This window comes from Musca domestica, unplaced genomic scaffold (genome assembly GCF_030504385.1).
Source record: "Musca domestica strain aabys unplaced genomic scaffold, Musca_domestica.polishedcontigs.V.1.1 49, whole genome shotgun sequence".
NCBI classification, from domain to species: domain Eukaryota; kingdom Metazoa; phylum Arthropoda; class Insecta; order Diptera; family Muscidae; genus Musca; species Musca domestica.
The window spans coordinates 3267169-3292111 of record NW_026712344.1 but is presented as its reverse complement, the minus strand read 5'-3'; the positions used below and the strand labels follow the sequence as shown (position 1 = coordinate 3292111).

At 35.7% G+C, this 24943-nt stretch overlaps 1 protein-coding gene across 1 annotated transcript; it reads left to right on the top strand.

Annotated features, from left to right (window-relative positions):
* Window positions 1–24339, top strand: LOC101893914 (uncharacterized). The gene is made up of 10 exons (XM_020035412.2): window positions 1–766; window positions 12285–12475; window positions 16036–16247; window positions 16313–16461; window positions 16522–17047; window positions 21886–22043; window positions 22112–22313; window positions 22388–23487; window positions 23613–23826; window positions 23890–24339. Exons 1-10 carry the CDS (start codon window positions 658–660, stop codon window positions 24185–24187), a joined length of 3159 nt encoding a protein of 1052 aa, XP_019890971.2. The 5' UTR covers window positions 1–657; the 3' UTR covers window positions 24188–24339.
* Window positions 24340–24943: the final 604 nt, after the last annotated feature.

Here is a 24943-nt window from a genome sequence, read left to right as displayed (position 1 = left end):
GGAGAGAGTTGGAAAAATCGAATTATAACGGAAAAAACCAATGGAATATTTGAAATGAATAGTGTGGAATGTAAAATAAAACAACAAATTCTTACACCATGAAAATAGAAGTGAAAATTGTCTACGAAAAGTGAAAATTCTTGAAATCAATTGTCAATAACCAAAAACCAAGAAATCCTTAAAAAACGGAAACCGAAAACAAATCTACACTCATGAATAAAGTGTCGCCATTCGTAAAAAGTATTTCGCAATTGCAAACAATTGGAATATTTCAATTATGAAGTTATGCAAAACTTTATCCTGCTTGTCAGACTTAAAGCCTTGCAGCACTCGGCAGCAGTTTATTTCGTTTAGAGTGGAAATGCCATTGGTAGAGCAGCAGGAATTACAGCAACACCGAGAAACACCAAAAGGAATTGTTGTTGTTTTTGACGTCAGAAGTCATTATTAAGGCCTAAAATAACGAAAAAACACCAACTCGTGAACAAGTGAAGTGACAGAAATACAGACAGACACGCGGGTCATATAATAGAAAGATACGTAATATGTTTGTGGTGAATAGTTAATGGTTTCTAGGCATTTTGTTGTTTGTCCACTAATAAAAGAAACAACAACAACAAAGAACGGTGTAATCATAGCAACAACAACACCAGAAAAATGATTTCCGAAAGATTTGTAAAAGTTTTAATCGTTCTCATCGGATTCGCATTGAAATTTCCCAATTGTTATGGTGACGTCGGTCTGCCGTTAATACAAATAAGTCACGGTACGTTGCACCTACGCTTAATGCTTATTTATTTTTTTATACCGAATAACATACATATATCTGAATGTACACAATACATAGCCTTTACATGTGGTTGGATGTGTATGTTCTATGTTTAATTTGCAGCTATAGTTTCAGGAAGTTAGTGTAAACGGTATTATTGTGTTGGACTACAAAGCTATGCCGGAGAAGAATTATATTTTTGTTAACCATTTTTTTTAATGGCGAAAAAACACGGGTACTGATTCAAAAATTTGATTTCCCGCTAAATAAATTTAATATGTTGTTATTTCAAAGGGAACTTATTCCAATAAAAGCAGTGAAATAACTGACTGACTGAGAATCAATGCCCCGAGACAACGGCTGAAGCTAGAATCTTGAAATTTTGACCGAGAGCCAGTCTTGGTGCCTAGGCGTGGAATAAGGCTAGTTTTTTTGGAATCGAAATACTAAAAGGGTACGAAAAGTACTAAAATGTAAAAAAAATAGCAATTACGTATTGGACAAACGGAATGAGCTAGAATTCTGAATATTTTGAATGAGAGTATAGATGAATCAAAGGGTTTTTGGAAATTCGAACTTTTAAAGTTACGAAAAGTTCTAAAATGGTACCATATGAACAGATAAAGCTAAAAACTTGAAATTTAGTGTGGGAATCAAAGGTGGAAAGTAAGTTTTGGTAGTGAGAAAATGTGTACGATACAGGGTGAAATAAAATAAATGCTACAAAGTCAAACACCATCATTTTAACATGTTTATACCCTACACCACAAGGTGGTCAGGGTATTATGTCTTTGTGCATTTGTTTGTAACAGGCAAAAGGAAACGAGATAGACCCATAGTTCCTTTTGATGATATGCATAGAATCACATTCTGAGTCGATTTATGCATGTCCGTCCGTCCGTCTGTGTTTTTGTAAACAAAGTATAGTTCGCATTTATTGCCCTATCCAGATGAAATTTTGCACAAATCATTTGTTTGGCCCAAAGACGAACCATATTGAAATTGGAGATAATCGGTCAAAATTTAGATATAGCTCCCATATATATCTTCGTCCGATGTGCTTTTATTGTGCACCAAACGTGTAATATCTGTCCGAATTGTATGGAATTTTGCACGTACGATCAAATTGGACCTGAAAATAAGTATGACAAATTTGATCGAAATCGGTTCAGATATAGCTATAGCTCCGATATATATTGTTCATCCGATTTGCTATTTTTGTCCTCCGCAGCCGTAATATGCACTCCGTAACAACAATATTTGGGGAAATATATCAAATACAGCTCAGAAATTTCTTTGCCTAATTTTATCGAGATCGGTTCAGATTTGGATATAGCTCCCATATATAACTTCGTCCGATTTACATTTGATTGTGCACCAAACGTCTAATATTTGGCCAAATTGAATGAAATTTGGCACTTACAACCGAATTGAGTCTAGAAGCTAGTATGTCAAATTTGGTGAAGATCTACTAAATTAGCAAAGTGGTATAGGGTATCATAAAGTCGGCCCGCCCGACTTTAAGACTTTCTTTACTGGTTTTTTTAAAATTGTATTGAATGAAGGCAAAAAATTTCGGAAATAGCATCAAATTTTAGAAAAAGTTTAGATTTGTTCGAATTGGTCACTTTTGCTATGAATTATAGCCTTCAAACGGCCAATGAAACCGAGGTATTTTGGCCCATTCCCGGCGAAGCGCTTGCTTGAGGTGATCGATATTTTGGAATTTTTATACCCTCCACCATAGTATGGAGGGTATATTAAGTTTGTCATTCCGTTTGTAACACCTCGAAATATACATTTTAGACCTTTGTGGGGTCTATATTCTTGATCAGCATAAAATTCTATGTCTATCCGGCTGTGGAAATCACTCTAGCTTCCGAACGAATTGAAGTAGATTGATAAAATTTTACTCAAATGTATATTATATCTGCAGGACTATTTGTATTGAAAATGGGCCATAAAGGTCAACGTTTTTGTATAGCCCCCATATAACGGTACCTCCCCATATTCGGTATTTTAATGATTTTAGCGACATTATTCACCGGAATTGTTTCAAATTTGGTATTTGGTGTTCGTAATGGATGCTACAGCCTATGACAGAAAATTGTCTGTGCAGGTTCACGCCTTCGTATAGACCCCATATAACGGTATCCCCCCAATATTCGATATTTTCATGATTTTAGCGATATTTTTCATCGGAATAATTCTGGAATCCCCAAATTTATATGAAGGTGGTTTTGAAAATGTATTCTATAATTCTTCGAAAAGTACTAAGTGATACTAAATTGGGTCTTGGGTAAAGGGATAGGTGTGATTTTGGACATGCGTAGTACGTAATAAATTTGGCAGTGGGTCTTAGGATAGATCTGGAATTCCCAAATTTGATATTGAGGTTAGGATTTTTCATCAGCACCAGATATACTGATACATGTTTAAAATTTAAAGAAAATTAGATGTCTATTACAAATTTAATGGGAATAATTGTTTATAAAAATGTAACCTTTTGTGGAGGAGTTACGAAAAGGAATGAGCCGGCAAATATTATATATATTCACGTCAGATCTTTAGTTGAGTAAAATATTTAAATCTACCAAGCTTGAATAGAATCGCTGGCTTTTTTCGCAAGTTATGGGAGATATAAATATTTAAAATTTGGTCCTTTGAGGGCTCAATACATCCCATTTTCACAACTGATCTTGTGTTGATACAAAAATATTGGAGTGTGTTGAGTTAGAAAATAATTGAATGCATTATATTCAAAATATTGACCCGTTGTGAGGGAGGTATCAGTAGGAGTGGATCGATATATCCTATCTTCACACCAGATCTTGTGCTACTAAAAATATTGGGATATGTGGAATTTTAAGGCATTCCTATTTCACATGTTTTAAGAGTTTTGATTATTTAAAACTAGCTGAACCCGGTGCGCTTCGCTACCCCTTTTGATTTTATATGCATTCAAAATTTTATTTACGAATATATGTTGGATAAAGAAAAACAAATTTAAAAATTAAAAAAAAATATTGCACTAATTTAATGCGTTAATAAACAAAATCATTACAAAAGCAGTAACGTGACATGCATACACGAAGGGTTTGTCCTTTGGATTTATTTATTTCATAGCAAATACCAAGCGTGCAGGAAACTGCAATTTTTTTAAGTAGAGTGGCATTTCTATTGCTATTAGTGAATTCGAGATAGCAACATACTTCGCCGTAATAAGCGTATTTCAAATAAATTGTTGTGTTGTTTTTTAGTGTTAGCCTAAGGCGTTGTGGGTCAATGGTTCTTATTAAAATCATATCCCAATCTGATCCGATTTAAATATAATTTTAAAAAAATTACTTTTACACCAAACTCCGCCACACCTTTCATATTTCATTGAAATTGGTGCGTCAAATATGTGAAATCGGCCGAGAATATATATATGGGAGCTATATCCAAATCTTAACTAATTTCCAATAAATTTATCACATTTATTATTATAACCAAATTCCGCCACACATTCTGAATTTCATTGGAATCGGTCATATATATCGTGTTTGGTGCATAATATGTATGAAATCAGCCGAAATATATATGTTAGCTATATCCAAACCTCAACTGATTTCAATATAATTTGGCAATTTTTGCTGGTGCCAGATTTTGTCTTTCTCGCTTTGGGTGCATCAAATATGTGAAATCGGCTGAGTATATATATGGGAGCTATAATCAAATCTGAGCGTATTTGAATATAATTTGTCAAATTTATTTTTTTACCAAATTTAGCCACTCATGCCGAATTTCATTGGAATCGGAAATACGTATCGTGTTTTGTGCATCAAATATGTGAAATCGCCCGAAAATATATATGGGAGCTATATCCAAATCTGAACCGATTTTAATATAATTTGACTAATTTATTTTCTAATCAAAATCCGGTTACTTATTCCAAATTTCTTTGGAATCGAACATATATATCGTGTATGGTGCATCAAATACATTGAATCAGTCGAAAATATATATGAGAGTTATATCCAAATCTGAACAGATTTCAATATAATTTGACAAAATAATTTTTGCTCCCAATTCCGTTACTTATTTTAAATTTCATTACAATTGGAAATACATATCGTGTTTGGTCCACCAAATACATGAAATCGGCCGAAAATGTATATGGGAGCTATATCCAAATCTGAACCGATTTCAATATAATTTGGGAAATCAATTTTTTAGATAAAATCTATTACACGTTTCAAATTTCATTGAAATTGGGGATACATAGCGTGATTGGTGCATCAAATGCTTGAAATCGGCCGAAAATATATATGGGAGCTATATCAAAATCTGAACCGATTTCAATATAATTTGACAAATTTTTTTTCGGATCTAATCCCGTCACACATTCCAAATTTCATTGGAATCGAACATTCATATTGTGTTTGAGGCATCAAATGAACGAAATCGGTCGAAAATATATATGGGAGCTATATCCAAATCTGAACCGATTACAATATAATTTGGCAAACTTATTTTTGTTCCAAATTCCGTTACATATTCCAAATTTGGAGACTGTATCTTCAACCTATCAATAGATATGTGCATATAAAATCTAAATTTTTGGGAGGTACCTCCGATTCTGATGCTATATCTCCAGTTCCAAGTGGAAATTCAAAAATGTATATAGCCTATGTTACTTTCAGGCGATGTTGCAGTATATATGGAAATTTTGAGGAAAATCTATTCAACGTTTTTCGAGTCCATAAATTACAAACAAACAAACAAACATACAAACATTTTCCTCTTTTATAGATATAGATGTTGACCCTTTTTGGGGGGAGTGGAGTGATATTGTCCATTTTCGCATTCGACCTAGTACTGACATAAATATTAGGATTTGCTAAGTTTGAACAAAATTGGGTGATTCTTTCTTGTTTTATGACGTAAATTAATTTCCCATTTATTCATCATTGCATGCTATGTCGATGGGTTTAAGTCTGACCAACAAGACGAGTCATCGAGCATTTGGTTAGATGTCACATACTGTTATGCGTTTGATCAAACAGGCCATAACATGACGAGCGTTTTCTTTCTATGGCACAAATAAAGAGATATGTCTATTTGCGGCCCTTTACACCATATCGACTTAGAGCTTTATGCATATCATTAATGTATATTCTACAGACGATTATTACATGTTGCAAACGGAATGACTATTTATTTTCAAATAAGTAGGTTATTTAATTTTAATATAAATTATATGCAGTATTATTATTTATTATTAATTCAAATTATTTGTCGTAATTACATACGAAGTATACACTCGCACGTATATAAATGCGAATACGTTTCCATTATACTCTTGTAATTAAAACTGTACAATTGGTTGGTCATAGCATAGCAAAAGAATTGACTGGCCAGAAAATAATAACATATTTATTAAACCATTAAGAACAAATGTTGTTGCTTTTGTGTATTTCCATTCGTTGGACAAATTACTTTTTGAAAAATAATGGAAGCACATATGCGTGAAGGAGAAACCAACTTTCAATTATTTCTATATATATTGTCCATTGTGTTGCAGAATGTATTTTAATTAAAATTAAATTTTTACACAATGCTTATAATAGTAACAAGTAGATATGATAATTATATATTTTACAGACATTTATTATATTGATATTGTCGTGTAAGTTTGGGCGGGCTAAACTTTGGATGCTCGTATGATGACATCCTCACCATGAAATATACTGAATTAAAATTGAATAAAGCACCAGCTCAAATTCAGATTAAGGTATAGCTACTTTTTGTTAGTTCCATTCAATTTCAAATTTAATACCCACCACGATTTGCAATTTGCAGAATGTAAAAAAATGCTTTGAAAAATACCGCTAAATTTTGAAAAACTCCGAAAATAAGGTTTTACTGTTATACGGGGCTAAACAAAAAGCTGCCAGCGAGGACGTTGCTTATCACGAATTCTAAATGCCAAGTTTGATATGATTCTATTGAAAAATGTAGCTAAAATCATAAAAAAATGGAAGGTACCATTATATGGGGGTTATTCGAAAACCTGGAAGTTCAAAGATCTATAAAGCCAATTTTCTGTCAGTGGTAGCATCAATTACGAACTCCAAATAGCAAATTTGATATGATATGGGTGAAAAATGCAACACAACTCAAAATCAAAATACCAAATTCAGGAGGGGTCTATATCAAAACTTGGATCTACGTGGAAACACAAAATTTAACCCATATGGCCCATTTTTAATACAAAACCAAAATGGTCAAAATCGGGCTGGCCCGACCTTATGATATCCTACACCATTTTGAATATATGGTACGGCTAAATATAACAAACGTTTTTACTGTTAATTTATGGAGAATTAAAACATACCAACTATGATCGTTTTTATTGCCTATTATGGCTTTAAAGCAGCTATAATTTAAAGCAGAAAGGAACTAATACATGGCAGGCTTCTATGGTTTAGTAGAATAAACTTGACGGAGACATTTGTGTCTGAACCGATATTTGTCAAAATTCATCCGTATTACGGATTTAGAGCGGTCTAAATTTGAAATTGGTTAAAACCGTGAAAGGAAGGTAGACTGAGTTGCCAATTTTCGCAAGTAAAGAGGCCAACCTGTATGGATTGTTATGTCAGAATTAATATCAGAACAATTCAACAAGTTGTTTATTATCAAATAACCAAAACAATTCAAACAATTGCAATGATTTTGATATATAAACAAAAAAAAAAAAAAAACAAGTAAAAAGCAGTAAGTTCGGCCGGGCCGAACTTTAAATACATTCCACCATTTGGAACGAATTAAAATTCTGTTAAAATCTTAAAAATACCGAATGTAGCTATTATATTAGGGTTTATACGACGACATGAACCTGCGTAGGTAACATTTGTCATAAACCATTATAATATTCAAATGCGAAACTTAAAAAAAAAATCGGTTATAATGTCGATAAAATCAAAATACCGAATATCGGGAGGTACCGTTATAATGGGGCTATACGAAGACGTGGACCTGCACATACAATTTTCTGTCTTAGGCTGTAGTATCCATTACGAACTTCAAATACCAAATTTGAAACAATTCTGGTGAAAAATGTCCCAAAAATCATTAAAATACCGAATATCGGGAGATACCGTTATAATGGGGCTATACGAAGACGTGGACCTGCACATACAATTTTCTGTCTTAGGCTGTAGTATCCATTACGAACTTCAAATACCGAATTTGAAACAATTCTGGTGAAAAAATGTCCCTAAAATTATTAAAATACCGAAAATAGGGAGGTACCCTTATAATGGGGCTATACGAAGACGTGGACCTGCACAAACAATTTTCTGTCTTAGGCTGTAGTATCCATTACGAACTTCAAATACCCAATTTGAAGCAATTTTGGTGAAAAAATGTCCATAAAATCATTAACATACCGAATATCGGGATGTACCATTATATGGGGGCTATACGAAGACGTGGACCTACATGGTCCATTTTTAATACCAAAAGTCCTGCAGACATAATACACATTTGAGTAAAACTTGGCTGATATTAACAATTTGGTGCACAAAAAATTTTAAATCGGATAAAGATGTACAGAGTTGCCCATATCCGCGGACCTTTGATCCCTTTGGGCCCATTCCAATCGACGAGGCTTGTCCGCAGGCAACATTCTTTGCGTCAATTGAATTTTGTAGGGGAAAAATGAAAATCAATGCGAATAATTCGTTGTAAAGTGGACCGAGCCATGCCCAACTGCTGAGAACGGCGTTTTTGGGATGTTCTTGGGGACCTCTTGGGAAAATTTTTCGTATAAACGCTTAATGGTATTCTTAGAATGCTTCTAACATTTTTTAATGTTTTAAAAGCACGTTGAGTTTTGACAATTGACTTCTTGTAAATTTCAACTATTTCAGAGCGTTCGCGTGGCGTGTATTGGTTCATGGTAAAAATCTGCTTGGACTGACGCTTCAAACGCGGTATGTCATTAAGCGATGTGACATCTCTGTCAAAAGTTATGGCGTTGCCAGATGGGTCCGTCGAATATGGGCAACCCTGTATGTGGAAACTACATCCAAATCTGAACTGATCTTTTTGAAATTAGACAGAAATATTTCTGGAGTATATCTAATATCTGGTTTCAAATATCACTGTTTTAGAGTGAATATTACGAGTGTCGGCGATTTGAACCCCAAATCGGATGAAACATTTGTACAGGGACAGACTGACGAATTCAGGACATAATTCTACGTAGATCGTCAAAAGGAACAAATGCACAAAGACATAATATCCTGTACCACAGTGGGGTGTCGGGTATACAAATTGACCATATATAAATCCTACTAACCAACAATGACGTTCATTTCAAATTTCAGGATACAAGCTCAATCCATTCACTCAACGGAAAATTAGGTACCATCTGGTACTTTTCCAACAATAATATTACATATTCCCAAATCCATCTCCTCCTCTCAGCACCATTCTAAGACCCAATCCCAAATTTATTACCATACTTTACGTACAGTTATACTACGCATATCCAAAATAACATTTTTTTCTCCACCCTTGACACCACCTCAATACCACCTTTCAGAATTCCATCTCTATACCAACATTTTGCGGTATTTTGCACTTTGCGTACGCATTTCCAAAACCACCTCTTTCTCTCAACTACATGCACCAACAGTGATATCTATATCAAATTTCAGGATTTCAGCTCCATTCCTTCATCCTATACGAAATTTTTGTAGCATTTAGTTCTTTTCGTACAGTTAAAGTACGCACTTACATGCCAACAGTGGCCTTAATACCAAGTTTTAGGATTTCAGCTCTATTCCTTGTCCCAGTTCCAAATTTAGTACCATTTAGTGCAATTATAGTACATAATTCTATCTACAGAGACCATATTTAACTTCAGACGCCAACAGCTTCATCTATATCAAATTTCAGGATTTCGACTATATTCCTTCATCCAATATCACATTTAGTGCTTCACGTGCAATTATATTACACATTTTTCAAAACCACCTCCATATCTCGATTCCAGATACTAACAGAGATCTCATTCCAGAATTCTAGTTCATTCTGTTTATCTAATATAAAGTATTCAATTTTTAGAATATTTTGGTGCTTTTCGTACCATTTTAGTACGAATTTCGAAAAAACTCAACCTTATGACATGCCTGCGCTGATACACATGTCTTCTATTTTAAGCTTTTCTTTGTGTAAATCTGCTGGTTATACCCTACTATGTGTTTGGGGTATTATAAGTTTGATTGGGCCAAAAATTGTGTAACACCTCGATATATTGGTTTCCCACATAGGAAAGTATATATGGATCTTCCTATCTCGCCGAGCTGAGTCGATCTAGCTATGTATGTCCGTCCGTCCGTCTGTCCATGTTAATTTGTAATCACTCTACAGGTCACAATTATGGTCCAATCCTCACGAAATTAAAAATGGAGGTGGATAGAACCCTATTGTTTTTGGAGATGATCGCATAATATTAAGAGGTTGAAATGGACCAAAAACTGAAAAATTTCCTGATTTTGCAGTTGCTCTACTGGTCGCAATTATAGACTAATCGAAGCGGAAGTTAGCATGGCGCTAGGGCTTAGGGCTGGGCAGAAGCCTTCCAATTTTGGTGGTCATCGGGTAATATTTAGTGGGTGAAATAGACAATGTTATGGTCTATTTGTGTTAAATAAAAGACAAATTTTTCATTAAACCGCGAATATTTTTAATCCCAGTGAAATCACACATAAATGAACAGATCAATTTTGACCATTAGGTAGATGGCGATAGTAAATATATCATATATATAGAGCGAAATATATATAATGTAAATATCCAAAGGAAGGGGATTTTAGCTAGAATGGATATATCTCAAGAATGGCTGGACCGATTTTGACAAATGTTGTCAATTCAGAATGCCCTCTTGGCATAAAAGTATAAAATCTAAAAAAATCGCATAAAAAGACGCCTATAATGATGATAATATTGATTTTGTAGTATTTTGTGACATTTTTTTATTTTTTCATATTTTTTATCGCATGCGATTTTTTCAATTTGACTTATAATACTGAAGCGTTTATTTTGTAATATTTTCTCACCATACAACACAGGTTGGGGATACAGACAGATTGCAATTATCGTCCGATCCTCACGAAAGGGGTAGGGTTAGGCTCAGAAGGGCTAGGCCTATTGTTTTCAAAGATGTCTGCAATATATGTAGGGGTTGAAATGGACCAACAACTAAAAATGTTCCTGATTGTGCAGCCGTTATAAAGGTCATAAATAGAAACCAAAGGACACGAAATCTCGCATAAAGTTAGAGTTTAGGATAGCGGTCAGAATGGATCACTATTTTTGTCTGAAAAATACCAACATTACTTACAGGCAATATCCGAAATGCACAAAGGCGAACTTTTGGGGAGGGGTAGGGGTCTCTTGTTTTTGGAGATGATCGCAAAATGAACCAAAAACAGAAAAAATCTCTTGATCATACAATTGAAGCCGACACTCCTGAGAAGAAAGTTAAGGACAAGGAAGAATTCTAGTATTTTGGATGACCATTGGATTATATTTAGCTGTAAAATGGAAAACAACAATTAACAGCACGACGGAGTGCGTAAATATTCGACAAATATCCCTTGTCAAAATGCTAAGGGTAATATCTGGGCAGTGTTCCGTGACATAATTTCAAAAGAGAAATCTTCAAAAATGGATTTGGACATAAGAGGGCTTTTAATATATTGTAGTGTTGTAGGGTATCACCAGGTCGGCCCCGCAAAGTGAAATTTACCAATCAAAATTGATTGATTGTGTGATTTCTATAGTCAAATTTATTGTGCTTGGTCAATTATCAGGATTAAACCGGGATTTTTATGTAAAGGTACTTTTAGTGCCAAATATTCATTACGAAATACGTCAAATATGATTTCTCCGTCTGGGTTTGACATTTTTGGATTCATGCTCACGTTGGATTATATCCAAAAATGTGAGATATTTAAAAGTTTTCATATAATTTTTTGTTTTCATGCTAATCTCTCTCTTTCTCTCTCTCTCTCAATTTTGCATACATTCTTTCAACAAGACCTCATTACAAAAAAGGAGGACTTCAACATTGATCAAACAAACTTTTCAGATACAAATACTATCTAAGCAAACTAAGTAAACAAAAATATGGTAACATAACGTTGGCAATAGTCAACAAATAAGAAAAACATAACGTTAGCAACAAAACAACCAGAACAACAATAGACACACTTTCAAAAAATAAGGCCCGCCATTGCGATTACATATGTATCCTTAAATACACACGAAGAGACCAGGGGGGGGGGGAATATAATGCCCCTTCCGAAGCAAAAACCATATTTATTTGCTATTTTACCAAAAACTTAATTTCTATAGCAACAAATACATGCCTTTGTTTATTAACACGACATTTATCATGTCTGATTGTCATTAACATAATTGCCTTCTGCTTTTGGATTCTATCTTTTCCTTTCAGATGATGATGACTTTGGCGATGATTATCCTGAATTACGTGAAGAGGTCCATTTGGAAGATTTTTTTTGGACGGGTTCGGGGGATGGTCCTCCGGATTATTTAAAACAGGTTCACACCGGCATTAGCAAAGGAAAAGATGTTGTTGTTAAAACCGAAACGGTGGTGGCCACAGTTTATGTAGATGGTAATAATGTAAGTTGTTGTTGTTGTTATTCGAAATTGCTATCACTTTTTTATACCCTCCGCTAGACTCCTTGAAATAATCATAATGTACACTTCAAAGTTTATGCGTTCATGATCAGCGAAAAATTCTAAGTTGATGTAGAGATGTTCGCATATCTGTCGGTTGTAACGACGAATAACTTTGGATAGAAAATAGATAGACATTTTGTACACATGTCTATTTTCTCCATTCCTCAAATAACAATGCTTCCCATTAATAGGTTTTTTCTAATTAAATTGTTTAAAATTCGGTACTTAGAATTTGCAATGGGTTCAACTTCCTGGATCAGTGTCTATATAAGCCCACATTTTCCGGTATTTTGATGACACTGTGCAAGTTTTTCAATAACTACGGGAAAAATCCGGCAGATTATGATAATAGAGATAGAAAAGAAGACACACATTTAGAAAATTTTAGGTTAAGACTCCTCGAAATCCGAGCATTTTAGGTGTACAGGGTGAGATGAAAAAACTGCAACCAACTTCAGACTGCAGTCATTTCAAAGACACTCGTCTGACAGCTGTTAAAATTATTCCAGTGACAGCTTATTATATTTTTTACAAGCGTACGAAAGCATTTTGGTGAGAATTTACCCGAAAAAAGTTATTCGTGATGGAATTCAAGCGTGATAGCTTGATTTCTTTATATTTGACTGGAGAACCACAAGTGGCTATCGTTAGAGCACTCCAGCATTTAAATGTGAATAAATCTTTTGTGTCTCGTGCCATCGCTCGTTACCGTGATACTGGTAGCGTAGCCCGACGTCAATGAAATGGGCGGAAGAAAACAGCAACATCAGCAGAAATGGTTCGAAAAGTAATGAAGCGACTTGATCGAAACACGCTTCGCAGTGGCCGAAAAATGGATCGTGAGCTGAAAATATCGTAATATTCCATTCGGCAAATATTGAAAAATGAGCTCAGGGTAAAGCCATTGAAATTCCAAAAAGTGCAAGAACTTAAACCGCAACAGAAAGAAAATGGACTCAAACGAACTAAAGAGTTGCTTCGCTTGGCCGAAAGTGGTGAACTGTCGAATTTGGTTTTCTCCGATGAGAAAACATTCGCTGTCCAGCAGTTTGTAAACAAACAAAATGATCGTGTATACTTGCCAAAGAGGTCAGCTGAAAATGTGCACCTTCGGTTGGCCACCAGAACTCTAGCGTCGGCCATGGTGATGGTGTGGGCCGCCATAACAGCCGATGGTCGCTCTCCGCTCTTATTAAATGACCGTGGCATCAGAATAAATGCCGAATATTATAGCGAAAATATTCTGGAAGGTGTATTAAAGCCTTGAGCACGCAAACATTTTGGCCGCAGACCTTGCACATTCCAACAGGACTCAGCACCATCGCACACAGCACGCGCCACCCAAGAATGGTTACAAAATGAGGTTCCTCGCTTCATTTCCAGCGCACAATGGCCACCAAAATCTCCGGATACAAATCCGTTGGACTATTGGGTCTGGAGTATTTTGGAAAGCAAAGTTGGCACTAAAAAATATCGACCTCAAGCAATCGCTTCGCCGGGAATGACGGTTTCATTGACCATTTGAAGGCCATAATTCGTGCCAAAGGTGACCAATTCGAATGAATCTAAACTTATTCTAACATTTGATGCTATTTCCGACATTTATTGCTTTCATTTAATAAAAAAATGCAAAAATTATTGCGTTTGACTTTGTTGCAGTTTTTATACCCTACACCACAAGGTGGTCAGGGTATTATGTCTTTGTGCATTTGTTTGTAACAGGCTGAAGGAAACGAGATAGACCCATAGTTCCTTTTGATGATCTGCATAGAATCACATTCTGAGTCGATTTATGCATGTCCGTTTGTCCGTCTGTCCATGTATTTTTGTAAACAAAGTACAGGTCGCATTTATTGCCCGATCCAGATGAAATTTTGCACAGATCATTTGATTGGCCCAAGGACGAACCCTATTGAAATTGGAAATAATCGGTCAAAATTTAGATATAGCTCCTACATATATCTTCGTCCGATTTGCCTTGTATTGTGCACCAAACGTGTAATATCAGCCCGAATTGTATGGAATTTTGCATATTCACCCAAATTAGGCCTGAAAATATGTGTGCCAAATTTGATCGAAATCGGTTCAGATACAGCTACAGCTCCCATATATATTGTTCATCCGATTTGTTAGTTTTGTCCACCGCCGCCGTAATATGCACTCTGCAACAACAATATTTGGGGAAATATATCAAATGCAGCTCAGAAATACATTTGCTAAATTTTATCGAGATCGGTTCAGATTTGGATATAGCTCTCATATATAACTTCGTCCGATTGACCTTTAATTTGCACCAAACGTCTAATATTTGTCTAAAGGGGATGGAATTTGGCACTTACGACCGAATTGAGTCTAGAAGCTAGTATGTCAAATTTGGTGAAGATCGGTTAAGATATAGCTATAGCTTCCATATATATTATTCATCAGATTTGTTATATTTGTTACCCACAACCGTAATATGCACTCCGTAACAACGATATTCAGGGAAATATATCAAATACAGCTCAGAAATATCTTTGCCAAATTTTATCGAGATCGGTTCAGATTTGGATATAGCTCCCATATATATCTTTATCCAATTTCATATGAATTGTGCACCAAATGGGCAATACAATTCCGAATTTAAAAGATACAAATGCTTCGGCATATTTAGTCCTTTGAACTTTAAGTTTTAATTATAATCATAGCGTGTATGATTGAATTCTCCCATAAAAACTTTTAATTGTTATGTGGAGCTCTACTAAATTAGCAAAGTGGTGTAGGGTATCATAAAGTCGGCCCCGCCCGACTTTAAGATTTTCTTTACTGGTTTATCTCACGGTACGAGACACAAAAGATTTATTCACATTTAAATGCTGGAGTGCTCTAACGATAGCCACTTGTGGTTTTCCAGCCAAATATAAAGAAATCACACTATCACGCTTGATTTCCATCACGAATATCTTTTTTTCTTGAAAATTCTCATCAAAATGCTTTTTTACACTTGTAAACAATATAATGATCTATCACTGGAATAATTTTAACAGCTGTCGGACGAGTGGCTTAGAAATGACAGCAGTCTGTTTTTTCATCTCACCCTTTATATTTATCAGCTATAGTTCCTATATATATATGTTTCATCCGATTTGGGTTTTAAGTCGCTCACATTGGTAATATAGACTTCAGAACGATGATATTTGGCACCAGATATCATAAATACCTCTGCTAAATTTTACCAATATCAGTACAGATTTGGATGTAGCTTCATCTTCATCAGATTTCAGGGTTATTGTGCACAGTTCGAATTGGATCATTATATGTCTGATGAATTTATTTTGGATGTAAATAGCACATCAGGGTATTAGGGTATAGGTTATCATAAAGTCGACCGCGATGGTCTTTTGATAATTCTTTACTGGTTAAAGGGTACCTTTGTCTTGGGGTGAAGGATATTGAAAATTTGGCTAGGCTAATATTTTTCTAGGCAGCGAAGCTTAACTCACCTTTTCTATGTATTACAGGAAGTTGATATTCCCATATGTCTCGATTGCTATGGAGAAGGTACTGTGGGTATAGACGGCGTATGGAATGGGGCTGGAGCACCACCCTTAAATTACTCTGCCACCGATAGACGTTATTGGTTGCTAACTGTCATGTCGGGATTTTATACACAGAAAGATAATCCGATGTTGGAAGAAAAGTTGGCCAGACTATATCGTTTGGCATTTACCAGGTGAAAAAAATATAACTCTACAATAACAACAATTTCAATATTATATGTCTGATATTCTCATACAGGCAACAAACCAAACATTTGGGTATAAATGGAGCTCAACAGATATCAGGCATTTCCATTACGGCTGGACGTGATCGAAGGCATTTTAAATCAGACGATGATGATGACAAGAAGGTTCAAAGGAGCGAAGTGGGTAGCAGCACCACTCAAGGTATGAACTTTGAATTTGATTTAAATTAACATTTACTTTCATAAATGTGATTTTTCTTAGACCCTCCCGATTACGATGCCGAACTATTGGACATGACCAACAATACAAAATCCACAGTACGATTTCGATCTCCGGCATATCCGATAAATAGAAAATCTGAAATGATTTCCTCTTCCGAAGAGAACAACATTACCGAATCCGTGACATTCGGTTATTCCTATAACGAATCCGATATGCAAGTTGAATCTTCAAATATAGCAGCAGCTCAAGTCACCCCCGTGCCATGGGAATTAATACAAAACAATGCTTCCAAGTCGGAAAAACAAACGCTGGCAGCAGCAGCTCTTGTACAACAACAGCACCCAGCCACACGCTTGTTACAACCACAACAGAGACCAGCTATTTCCGCACCGTCACCTCTGCCACCCCCTTTAAACATACGTGATAATCAGGTGCGTGTTGTCATTCACAATATCACCCAACTAACGGCGGATGATGTGGAACGCAACAATGCCGATGATGACAATGGTGGAATGTATGGCGTGTCGTCGGCAATATACGATGGGGAGATTATCAATGATAAAACGTAAGCGAAACATGATTGGTCATTAAATATGTTCATATACAGCCACATAATTATGTTTGTGTGATGAGCGGTTGTGGCATAAAAGAGAAAAAGTGCATTGACCCATGTGCTCATATTCTAGCAAATATTTTTCAAAACACAATCCTGTTATTATTTTAAGAAACTGTCGAATTATAATCAAGGATTCGTGATGAATATTTTTCAAGGATTATCGGGCATAATCCTGGACTTATTACAAGTATTTTTAAGGAGTATTGAATCATAATCAAAGATTTCTAAAGAATATTTTTCAAGGACTATCGGAGCATAACTGTGGATTTTTTAAGAAATATTTTCAAGGACTTTCGAATCATTATCAAGGACTCTTGGAGAATATTATTCTACCGAGGCATACTCCAAGATTATTTAAGAAATCATTTTAAGGCCTATCGACTTATAATGAAGGTTATTGAAGAATATTTTTCAAGGACCATCGTGGCATACTAGTGGATTTTAAAGAATATTTTTAAATATTTTTTAAGAACTCTCGTGGCATAATCGTGGATTTATTAAGAAATATTTTAAAGGACTATCGAATTCGAACCAAGTATATTGTATAATATTTTTCAAGCACAACCGCGGATTCTTTAAGAAAACTTCTCTACAGCCCTTGAAAAAATATGCTTTAAAAATCCTATATTAAAGCATATTTTTTCAAGGGCTGTAGAGAAGTTTTTTTTTTACCCTCCACTATACAGGGTGAGATAAAAGAACTGCAATAAAGTCAAACTCCATAATTTTTACAATTTTTTTTAAATTTTATTGAGTGAAAGCAAAAAATGTCGGAAATAGCATCAAATTTTAGAATAAGTTTAGATCTGTTTGAATTGGTCACCTTTGCACAGTGGTCACTGCCATTGGCCAAAATTCCAAAAATGAAAATCAGATATTTATTGTCAAATGTGTACATATGAACTCTTAAGGGGTTAAGCTTTTTAGAAAACATAATAATCTTGGCTTTATTCTAACGGCCCACTTCAAAAATAGCATCAGAAAAGAGAAAATTTAGTTAGTTGCTTTTTTCAGTGGGATCAGAGAAAAAGTGGAGTAAAAATAAAACTGGATTACAAAATTAAATACATTTTAAAACAAGTAAGCAAAGGCTACAGTCGAGCGGGGCCGACCGTTGAATACCCTACAAAACTATAATAAACGATACAGTTTATATAGGCGAGATACTCGAAAGAATTCCACAAGATATTGTGACAAATAATAAGAGAAAACCATCAGGTTTCGTTCTCTAATTTTCGAATAATAGCAACTTAAACTAATTTGCTCATTTCCAATTTATTGGTAGATGTTGCACTTAAATGGTCGTCCTATAAATGGAACCAATATTTCCCAAAGACCCATAATCTCTCAGAAGTGGCAAAAGATTAACATTTATTATTGGTTTTTGACTGAAACGCATCTATATGAGATACAGCCATTTGACTATATTCTTCAACGAAATCAGCGTTAACGAAACAGTCAGAAGTGCGTCTTTCCTGTATTTGTGAATTCTCCAAAAAGTCACTGGAGTAGACATTTTCGTATTTTGTCTACAAAAGTTGGCAAACTCCTTTACACATTGAATATTTTTGGATAGCCATCCAAAACTGCTTGGCTTTTGCAATGTCCGGTAACCCCCATTCAAATGTGCCTGAGGATCGGGCGATAATTACGTCCTGCTGACAATTTTGCAGTTTTTTGGTCCATTTCAACCCCTAAATATATGGCGATCATCTCCAAAAAGAGTAGGCTTCTATTCTGACCCTCATCTTATCTCCATGCAAAATTTCGTAAGGATCGGGCCATAAATGCGATTTGTATATGATATCTGATATCCTAACTACTTAGTTTTGTTAGCTTTAGAAATATTACCAAATGTTTAATTCAAAATGAAAATATGCCAAAAATATGACAAAATTGAAAAAATATGAGAAAATTTACAAAATTAATATTTTCATCTTTAGAGAGATATTTTTATGCGACTTTTTAGGCGTTTTTTCTTTTCTGCCAAGAGGCCATTCAGAATTAATGAGAACTGTCGAAATCAGTTCAGCCGTTCTCGACATATAAGAGATCTTTCAAGCATATCTTCTTTGATAGACATATATATCGCACATATTTTGCTATATATTCGATTTGTTGGATCTTAACATCAATGTAAAGATCAGAAGTAACCTTGTCATGGCTTTGTGATTTCGCCGGGATTTAAAATATTCGCGGTTTAATGAACAATTTTGAATTTTTTCAACAAAAAAGATATGGTCTATTTTAGCCGCTAAATATTATCCGATGACCACCCAAATTGGTAGGCTTCTTCCCCGCCCTAAACTCTAGCTACATGCGAAATTCCGCGTCGATTGGTCTATAATTGCGACCTATATAGCTATTGCAAAATCCGACATTTTTTCAGTATTTGGTCCATTTCAACCCCTAAACATTTGGCGATCATCTCCAAAAGAAATAGGGTTCTATTCTGACATTAACCCCACCTACATTTTAAATTTCGTGAATGGCCCTAAGATTCTAAAAGTTCTAATTTAACTTTCAGATTATGTCAGATGTGTACGTTATGCCCAATATACTGAAGTGACTTCGCTGCAATTTTGTCAGTTCTATGGTGCTAGTGACATAGAATATGTTTTTGTTGTTTGGGATTGATAAGGATGTAATTGAGGGGTGTTCAATAATGTTGCAAGCATTGTCTTCAGGGTATAATATTAATGTCGAAGAATTTTAAGGCCTTTGCACTGAAAACTGCTAAAGAGTTAACAAATATATATCCATGGCACTATCTTCCACCCACAGTTCATTAAATATATGCACCCGACATTATAAATTTGTCATTATATCGATTAGATAATTTTCGGAGGATGCCGTGGAGTCTAGAAACAAAGATATACGAAAGTTTCGACTAAATCATACCCGAAAAATTCTTGTGTTTCAACAAACACAGATCTTATTAACCGTCTTCTTCTGAGCTCTGACCCAAACAATAACCAGTAAAGAAAATCTTAAAGTCAGGCGGGGCCGACTTCATGATACCCTACACCACTTTGCATATTTAGTAGAGCGTCACATAACAAATAAAGGTTTTAATGGGGAATTTGTGAGAATCAACTCATACCAACTATGATTATAGTAATAATTAAAAGTCCAAAGGAACTAATATATGGGAGGAATATCCTCCTCTGAATCGATTTCTACTAAATTTGTCTAGGCATTTGCGCCTTTTCAATTCGGGCTTGTATTATCCATTTGGTGCACAATTAACTTGAAATTGGATATATAGGAGAGCTATATCTAAATTTGATTTGGGCTAATATTACACGTTTGGTGCACAATAAAAGGCAAATCGGACGAAGATATATATTTGAGCCATATTCAAATATTAACAGATCTCGATAAAATTTAGAAAGGGTATTTCTGAGTTATATTTGATACATTTCCCCAAATATCGTTGTTACAGAGTGCATATTACGGCTGCGGAGGACAAAAATAACAAATCGTAAGAACAATACATATGGGAGCTATATCTATATGTCTGAACCGATTTCGATCAAATTTGGCATACTTATTGTCAGGTCCAATCTGGTCGTACGTATATTCCATACTATTTGGGCTGATATTACAAGTTTGGTGCACAATATAAGGCAAATTGGATGAATATATATGGGAGCTATACCAAAATTTTGACCGATTATCTCCAATTTCAATAGGGCCTTAAGTCAAACAAATTATTTGTGCAAAATTTAACTTTGATTTAATTTTACATTAAATTGTTATTTTATTTTGTTTACAAAAAATAATCAAATTTGGACTTCGACTAGGGGACTCTACCTGAAGGCGGGCTGTTCCAAATAATTTTCAAGAAGATTATTTTTTAACTCCTTAGAACGTAAAATGTCAAATAACATTACAATCTGGTGTAGAAATGTGACAAGAGTTGGGCAAATAACCATTATTCGGGAGGTACGTTGTAAGGCGACCATGCCAAAACATGCATCGACCATATCCATATTGTCACATTTTTTATTTTCATCCCATCAAGGTACCATAACCAAAGATTCATATTGATATCTGCACTGAAAGTATTTTTGACCGCTGTTCCCATATGACCTCAACCACTAAGCTTTGGTATGAATTATGTCCTTCAAACGACCAATGAAACCGTCACACTCTGCTCGAATGTTGCTCTGTGGTATTTTGGCCCAATCCCATTCTTGAGGTGATCGACACTTTGGCAATTTTTAGTGCCAACCTTGCTTTCCAAAATACTCCAGACACAATAGTTCAACGGTTTGGTATCCGGAGATTTTGGTGGCCATTGTGCACTGGAAATAAAGCGAGGAACCTCATTTTGTACCCATCCTTGGGTGGCGCGTGCTGAGTCCTGTTGGAATGTCCAAGGTCTGTGGCCAAAATGTTTGCGTGCCCAAGGCTTTAATACACCCTCCAGAATATTTTCGCGATAATATTCGATATTCGGTATTTTTAAGATTTTAACAGAATTTTTAATGGATTTTATTTTTTTAAAAATTTTCTTTTTCGCCCAAATGGTGGAGAGTAATGTTTTTCAAGGACATCTTTGGGATATCTTTCAAGGTCTAAATTGATTTTTTATAAAAATATATTCATAATTATAAATATATTATGAATATTCTTCAATATCAAACCCAAAATCTCCTTTTTTAAGAATTTTGAATAGTTTTCAAATTTTTAATTGTGAATAATTAATAGTATTTGATAAGTTTAAAATTTAAAATATAAACATTAAATCATTATTTATTTGTATTTTCTATAAATTCCAGAGATGAACGACCCCTTACGAATCAAACAGAGCTGATTTATTCGGTGTTTGTTAATGGGAGGCCAGTATTGGCGGTTACAGCTGCCAATGATATGAAATTAGTCAGCGAATCAGAGGTATCCACAGTATTGGGCAAAGAGATTATTATGAAAGCCGAACGTATGTAGATGAATAAATTTCGAAATAAATAAAGACTATTTAAACTCCAATATTTTTTTTAAATTTAGCCTATCTTCGTGAACCTCAAGCCACACCCTTGGCACCGGCAACTCACAGCGGTGGCACACATGGCTTTATTGATTCCATACAAAACAATCCGCTTTTGGTGATTGTGAGTTCCATTGCAATATTGTTGTTATTCCTCTTGCTCATTGCCCTGCTCTTGATGGGACGATCACATGTGAGGCATAAAAATGAGCAAATCAATAGGTAAGGACTATATAAGAGAGTAAGTCAGTGAGAGAGAAGCGAATTATGAGAGTTCCGTTTAATTATTTTCTTAGAACCACAAGTCGCAATGAACTTATATCCGAGACCCACTCCGGCCGGCCCACATCAAGTGCAACTGCACCCGACACAGGACGTACTACAGGAACCGGCGAATCCCGCGACGCTGGCATACAAAACTTTTCATTTGAACACGAAAGTGGTCGTAGCACACGAGAACCACGCATACACTTCCCTGGTCCACCTGACCAAAGTCAACGTAGAGCTTCGGTGACCTCTTCTGATAACACTTCCGACTCCTCGGTTTATTGTCCCATCAATCCTCCCTCGGCAGATGTACAGCGTATGTTGGATGAAAAATCCAATGGACTTTTTGAACGCAACCGCGCACGTCATCTGGGTAAATACAATCGGGCAGAAAGCAATGAAGAGGCCATCTATACAACAGTTATTTCCGAAAAGAAACGCGACAAATCACGACACAAACCCAAGAGGCGTTACCTATCGGAAAATCGTGTCGGTTCTCTTGAAACGAGTCCGGTACAAAGCCAACGAGATTACTCTGGTGATGAGTTGGATAGGACCTATGTTAATTTTGATCCTCCAAATGAGGCCTTTAATCCCCACACGAATTATCATCGCAACAAGCTGCTGCATCAAAAAACCATTTACACGGACAGGGGTGACCAGCTGGAGCGACAACATCACCACCATCAGCAGCAGCATCCTTCCACAGAGGCAATAAATAAGGAAATTATAAGGGCCTTGCAGCCAACGGAGAAATCATCGGACTCAGGTAGCATAGGATCTTTCTTGTCAATGCAGTCGGTGAAGGCCTTCCCGAAGACTACATTGCCCGAGCCTCTTAATCGTGTTCTCGAACCGGTCTTTGTGACCTATTATGACAATGTGGAAAATGTCCCACAAACTTCGGCGAAATCGGTTAGGAATCAGCACAAAAAACGTATGTCCCATGATCAGATGCCACTGGATGCCACCAGAATAGCCACCATTGAGGGATTTCCCACGCCCAAAGCTCCACAAAAAGTACAGCGTTTTGCCTCACAGAGTGATAATCCCGATCCGGGTGTTGTGGGACCCATTGTTTGGGAGAGGCACAAGAAGCGGTTAAGTGCCGATGATATTTTGGACAATGGTAATTACGAACGCAGACAACGTTACTAAGCATCTCTTCTTCTTCTAATTTCCTCTTCTCATGAAATTTTTCATCTCTTATTCTGCTGCCCGGCATCACCTGTAAACGTCTGCGCCCATCAATAGACTATGGAGATCATGGCGATAGAAATTTCGATTATTATAGTCCATCGCGAGATCCAGCTGCCATGCGCAACCATTACGAAGGTCTACTCGAGGGCGCCATACAAATGTATTCCAGCCAAGATGATTTACCCATGCCACTGCCGAATCGTGATTTCACCAATAATCGCAAGCCAACCAAACGTGAATTACGTGGCTCATCTGCGGGGGCCTCGAAGTAAGCATACGAACAATTTTCATAAATAGTTATCTTTTTGTTATATTCTTCCATCTTTTCCAGTGCGAATCTGAAAACCCAAACTGGCGATAATCGCCCGTCAACAGCTCAACCCTTAAAAACCACCAAATCCAATCACTCAACACAACCCCCCTCTCCCACTGTGGGCGCCTGGGATGGTGGCAGCATCTATGGTTCTCACTCGCCCATGGTAAGACCCATGAGTGCCGGGCCCTTTCATCGTCCAGCCGAAATCCAGCCTCAAATTTCATCCACACGCCACGTTCAGGATCTATCCGCCGCACCACTCATTGAGGCCATACAAAAGGAATTGAGAAAATTCCAAAAGGAATCGAATTAAATGAGAGCCTCAAAGTTGGATCCTTATCTTAGATTAAAAAACTAAAATTGAATGTAGATAACCTTGTATTTTTCTCCATCAAGTTCAATTATTTTTTTCACAAGAATTTTTATTGCATTTAATTAATAAAAAAGCGTATGGTAGAGATAAAATTTTTGATTTCCATTAATTGTGCGGGTTTATTACAAATTAATATATAAATCTATGTCAACAATTTTAAATGGTCCATTAATGAAATTAAAATTGGGATATAAACAATTATATATTTTATTAATGGTCCATATAGGCCAACGATTATTCTTTGCTAGATACATGCTCTCAATTTCGATAAAAAAAAAAAAAAAACAATTTAAAAAGCAGTAAGTTCGGCCGGGCCGAACATTGAATACCCTCCACAATTTTTAACGAATTTGGAAATTTTCAAAAAATAAAAATCCTTAAAAAATTCTTAAAAAAATTTTAAAAATACCTACATAGGCATTGTTTGTCATAAGCCATTAGCATATTCAAATTCGAAACTTGAAATAAACGGTGAATAATGTAGCTAAAATCATCAAAATATTGTATATAGGGAGGTACCGTTGCATCGGAGCTGTGCGAAGACTTGGACCAGCATAGACAATTTTCTGTCACAGGCTGTAGCATCCATTACGAAGTTTAAATACGACATCTCACACAATTTCGGTGGTAATTGTACATAAAATCGTCAAAATACCGAATATAGGGAGGTACCGTTGGGGGGCTATATGAAAACGT